This window comes from Trichechus manatus, unplaced genomic scaffold (genome assembly GCF_000243295.1).
Source record: "Trichechus manatus latirostris isolate Lorelei unplaced genomic scaffold, TriManLat1.0 scaffold00105, whole genome shotgun sequence".
Taxonomy (NCBI): Eukaryota; Metazoa; Chordata; class Mammalia; order Sirenia; family Trichechidae; genus Trichechus; species Trichechus manatus.
This window is the reverse complement of record NW_004444041.1, coordinates 1,197,803-1,203,291: the sequence shown is the minus strand read 5'-3', so window position 1 is coordinate 1,203,291 and position 5,489 is coordinate 1,197,803. Positions and strand designations below refer to the sequence as shown.

General features: G+C 51.1%; 1 protein-coding gene across 1 annotated transcript in view; it reads left to right on the top strand.

Annotated features, from left to right (window-relative positions):
• The window catches only part of LOC105756638 (uncharacterized), a 20,047-nt gene extending 19,836 nt beyond the window's left edge, over positions 1–211 (top strand). The window contains exon 6 of the mRNA XM_023737642.1: positions 117–211. Coding sequence (XP_023593410.1) covers positions 117–211 — 95 coding nt within the window. The remainder of the gene's footprint in view (positions 1–116) is intronic.
• Positions 212–5,489: the final 5,278 nt, after the last annotated feature.

The following is a 5,489-nucleotide window of genomic DNA, read 5'->3' as shown; positions in this document are numbered from 1 at the left end:
TTGTGATGGAAAACCTGCTGCTAGATCTAGTTCTAGTGTTAGTGGAAAAGTTGGTTCTTCAACTATTAGTACTGGAGCTGCTTCGGAGGTTGCACTAGATCTTGAGCCCCTTTTAGACCTGCCACTGGCCCTGGCCCTGGCCCTGGCCCTGAAGCTGCAAGAGGAGAATGGTGCACCAACACGACTGCATTTCCTTGTGCCTTTCCAGTGATAGAAAACATCCCACTGCTGATAAAAGAAACTCAAGCTCAAGAATCCACCCCAGGAAGTCTACCCAGACTGCAGTCCACCAGAGAATGGGTCTGAGGTTACTCTGAGTTCTGGTCCAACCCCAACCAATGGAAGCTCCTCCCTGTGTGGCCCAGCCTCTCTCTATCCACAAAGGCTCACTTGCATACATGCTCAGTCCTCCTCACCCTCGAATTCTACTTCACTGGACTCCAGATTCCCCAGCTTTGCAAGGAGCAGGTGGGCACAGTGCTCCAGGTCCAAGCCGGTCATGTTCACCTACACTTACTCCACCAGGAGCTTGAGGCAAGTGAAGTCCTGGGGCTTAAAGAAGTCCTCCGAGTATTCATCCAGACAGGTGCCCAGGATGAAGGAAATGGCACTGGGAGTAGGTGGTGAAGAGTAGGGTAAAGGGCCTGGCCTTTCCTGTCCTGCCACCCTCCTAAAGCACCTCTGCAAGGGGCTAGGTCACTCTGCCTGCCCCTGCCCTTCTGGAGGCCAACCACACCCTGCCCCACCTCACTTGGCTGTCCTGGCAATGACAGTCTGGTCACCGAGCAGGGGAATAGCACAGAGCCTCAGTTCCATGGACCTCTGGATCAGTGGTCTGACCGACTCCCCTTCCTCAGGAAGCCTGACATACTTCCCTGTCTATCCCTTGACCCCCTTCCCACTGGAAAGTAAGCCCTATCACAGCAGGAAGGTGCGTGTCTTCGTGTTCGCTACATGGCATGGGCACACAGTACCTGACAGATGAGCACCTGATGGATGAGGGACAAAGGGAGTCAGTCCTCCTGCCCCAGCCTGCCCAGGCCCTCAGGGCCCCTCAACCTAAAGCTAGTGTACCAGCATGCTGTCTGATTCTCTGCATGTATGAGAGGGTCCATTCTCCCACTAACACTGTTCTCTGAAAGAGCAGGGACCCCACATGCTACTGAGGCCCCACAATTGGCGTTTGGCAGATTTAGGAGCAGGTTTCTTACCACACTTCCATTCTGGGCCCTGTCAAGGAGGGGAGAAGCAGAGCTATGAGGAGACTGTGAGGGAATGAATTCTCTCAGAGGCTACTCTGAGCCCCCAGCATCCTCTCCACTCCAAGACACCCAACCTCCGCCCCCACCTCTCTGTGATGGCTTTCTTCCTGTAGGGGTAGCCCCTGACTCATTCCTTCAGGGGAAATCTAGGTGTGTGGGACCTAGGGTCCGCCCTGCCCCAACCCAGGCATAGAACCCCCACAACCACGACTCATCTGTGGGGATAGGAGCCCCTCCTTTGTGACCCAAAGTCCACTCACTCATTCAGCTGTCCTGGGGTCTGCAGTCCCCATCAGAATGTGGGCAGTTGCATCCATATCTTGAGGAAGCATGAAGGAGTCACATCTAATACACTGTGGACACTACCTGTCTAATGTCTAATGTTGTTGTCTGATGCCCACTAAAATGGAAGCCAAGGAGGGCAGTGGTTCTGGTCTGTTTTCTTCATTTAATTATGCTAAGTACCTGGAACAGTCCTTACAACACTAGGGGCTGCACACATATGTGTTGAATGAATGAATACAACCAGCACCTTCCGCAATATCTGAATGGGCTTGGGGCCCCTCTGCCAGCTCCCAGGGATCCCTGTTCTGGCTACAACAAGGAGAAGGACCAGTAGATGGAATCTCAACTCCCCTTTACAAATGGGAAATAAGTTTCCTTGAGGACATGCAGTCAGTGAGGGGTGAGGCATAGAGCTTCTTCATGGGAAAGAGTTAAATAATAAGTGTGAACATCCTCAGCCCCTCTAGCAGCCTTTTCCACAGAGCCAGACTTCAGGTAAACAGTTTCCATGGCTCATCCCATGTGGTCCTGATAAGAACCCTAACAGGTTGATCCTCTTGCCACACCACTTCTCCAAGCGGCAAACTGAACCTCAAAGAAGTGAAGTGACATTCACAAGATTCACAGCTGGTAGGTGGCAGTGTCCCCTCTGTGCTGTGGAGGGCAGGGTGCTAATCTTTGAAAAAGTAGGTCCAAGACCTGCTGGGTGGTTGTGAAGGTTCCACATGTATACAGGAAGATACCAGTGTAGGAGAGGTCACCCTCCAGGAAGGCAGGCACCAGGTGCTCCACCAGCTTCTCCAGTGAGCCTGCCTTGATGGTCCACACCATGTAGGTCTCATCCAGGTCTAGGGCTGACCAATGCACACACTGGGGTGGGACAGAGAAGAGATAGAGTCAGAGGCAGCACCCTGAACCACCACGTGGGTTGAGGGAGGGAGCTCAGACCTGGAATCCCAGGTGCTCAGGGACTTGGGGCAGGAGGTGGAACATGAGCGTTTCCAGCAGAAAATGGATCTCAGCTTTCAAAGTAGAATTTGAGGTGGAGGATAATTAAAAGTATTAGGAACCTCAAGTCATTTTAGTATCTCCCTGTACTAAGAACTTTATCCCAGTGAGCCCTCACAAAACATACCTATTCTAGAAACGAGAAAACAGAGGCTTAGCAATGTCAAGTGCTACTCAGAGTCATGCAGTCAGAGCCCAGACCGTCTGATGCTATGGCTGTGTGATGTTCCCTCTGAGCTACATGAGGGTTGACTTGAGAATTGTCTGGTGCCAGCTCATTCCCTCCCCAGCTGGAGACAGTGCACAGAGCAAAAAAGCCCCATGCAATACCCTTTGATTGCAAGTAAGATGCTTTTTTTTTTTTTTCTTTACATTAAATACACTTTTGAGAACCTGAAGCTATCTATACTGGCCCCAGATCCAGCCAAGGGTAAAGGCCTAGAGATCCCAGAGTGGGAGAAAGAACCTCACAGGAACAAGGATCTGTACAGAGTAGGGAGGGCAAATCCAAATAGCCAGTAAACAACTGAGAGGTAGCTCAGCTTCTCAGGGGCAACTGCACATCAAAGCCAACCTGCAGTTTCACCGACCACCTTGACACCAGTTTGGCAAAAATTAAAAAGAACGAAAGCACCTCGGCCTGACATGTTGCAGGGACGCAGCCCCTTTCACAGACTGCTGGTAGCCACGTACCTGCTACAGCTGTTTTGGAAAGGAGTCTGGCTCTAGCAATCCTAACATTAAATGTGCAGCTCCTTCGACCCAACAATCCCACTCCTGGGAGTCTATCCTGGGTGGAGGTCAGTATATGAGGACACACGTGAGCGTTCACTGCAGCTCTGCTGAAAGGTAGCAGAAAGGAATCATGTCCAGGAACACCAGCAGTGAAAGTTTCAATCACTGTGATAACTGGCTTTGCTGGAACTTTCTGTAGCCGAGGCAGGACACAGCTCCAAGTGGCAGAAAAAGGTATATCATGGCATGAGCTCCACCATTTCTGGGTAAAAAGAAGCTTGCTAAGCGTGGAAATGTGTAAGGCTGGAAGAAGGTGTGGAAAGATAGTTCAACAAACTGCTGCCTGGGGTCCTAGGGTCAGGAGTTAAACCTCAAAACAGTTGTAAAATGCAAAAATACTCATTGGCTAGGGAGAACTGAAAACAGTATAAAAGATGAATCTGATATTGCTACAAATACGGGTAAATTAACTTCGCACCTGGCCAGGACAAGGAAGGGCAGTAGGGTGGTGGCCTGATTCCTTCGAGAGGGGAATAGGGGCCTGTCTTAGTCATCTAGTGCTGCTATAACAGAAATACCACAAGTGGATGGTTTTAATGAAGAGAAGTTTATTTCTTCACAGTCAAAGTAGGCTAAAAGTCCAAATTCAGGGCGTCAGCTCCAGGGGAAGGCTTTTTCTCTCTGTCGGCCTTCTTCTCTTCTGTGTTCCCCCGGACTAGGAGCTTGTCTGCACAGGGACCCTGGTCCAAAGGATGCACTCTGCTCCCGGCACTGCTTTCTTGATGGTATGAGGTCCCCAACTCTCTGCTTGCTTCCCTTTCCTTTTATCTCTTGAGAGATAAAAGGTGGTGCAGGCCACACACCAGGGAAACTCCCTTTACATTGGATCAGGGATGTGATCTGGGTAAAGGTGGTGGTACAAATCCCACCATAATCTTCTTTAACATAAAATTACAATCACAAAATGGAGGCCAACCACACGATTCTGGGAATCATGGCCCAACCAAATTGATATGCACATTTTTGGGGGGGGCATAATTCAAACCATGACAGGGCCATTCCAGAAGGAAAGCCCTGGGAGGGATATGGAGGTGGTCTCCAGGTCATGTCTGGTCCCCAGGGCCCTCTCTGTCCATCTCGGAGCCCTGGGTGGGGTTCCTGCCCCTCACTCACCCAGAGCCTGCACGGCCCTTCCTGACCCCTTTCTTGGGGTATCGTAGACTGAGTAGATGATGCCGTCCTCCTTCTCCTCTCTGATCTCCCGTATGGAGCTCTGCAGAGACAGCGCCCAGCAGTGGCCCAGGAGGCATCAAGGTCTCCCTCCAAGGCCTCCTTCCCTTTCTGCCCCTTAAGGCCCTTGTGCCAGCCTGAGTAGCAGAGGAGCTCATAGTTCCCCATCTGTCACCACGTGGTGGGGGCGGGTATGCAACCTGACAGTGCTGGGGTCCTGGCTGACAGCTGAGGGTCCACAGAAACCTCAAAGCAGAAGGCCTTGACTGGGAGAGGAACAGATGTTTCTCTTTCTGCCCCCCACAACTGCTGGCAAAAAGGAAAGGCCCTTGTTGAGCAGGCAATGATTCTTCCTGCTGGGTGGGCTAGCCTGCGGGCTGTACACCAAGCCCCAGCCAAGTTCACTGAGTCATAACAACCCCAGGCTCTACTGTCCTGGGAACAGGAGAGACTGCCACAAAGTAGAGAGGGCTCGGGGTACAGAGATGAAGATATCGACCCCTGAGAGCTGCAGCATGATCAGCACATGGTCATCACTGGCTCAATCAATGCCAGCAGCTAGGACTGCGGGGTGACTGCCACACACAGGACGAGCTGGAACTTAGAGAAGACCAGGTGTCATGGATTGAGTTGTGTCCCCCAAAAATGTCTGTCAACTTGGCTAGGTCATGATTCCCAGTACTGTATGCTTGTCTACCATTTTGTTATCTGATGTGATTTCCCTGTGTTGTAAATCCTATCACTATGATGTAATAAAATGGATTAGTGGCTGTCTTAGGCTGGGTTCTCTAGAGAAGCAAAACCAGTAAAGTGTATAAATATATACATAGAGAGAGATTATATCAAGGAAACAGCTCATGCGATTGTAGAGGCTAGAACGTCCCAAGTCCGTGGATCAGGGTAGAGGCCTCTCCCAAGTCACACAGCCCCAGAAGCTGGCAAGCCCAAGATTGGCAGGCCGGAGAGCAG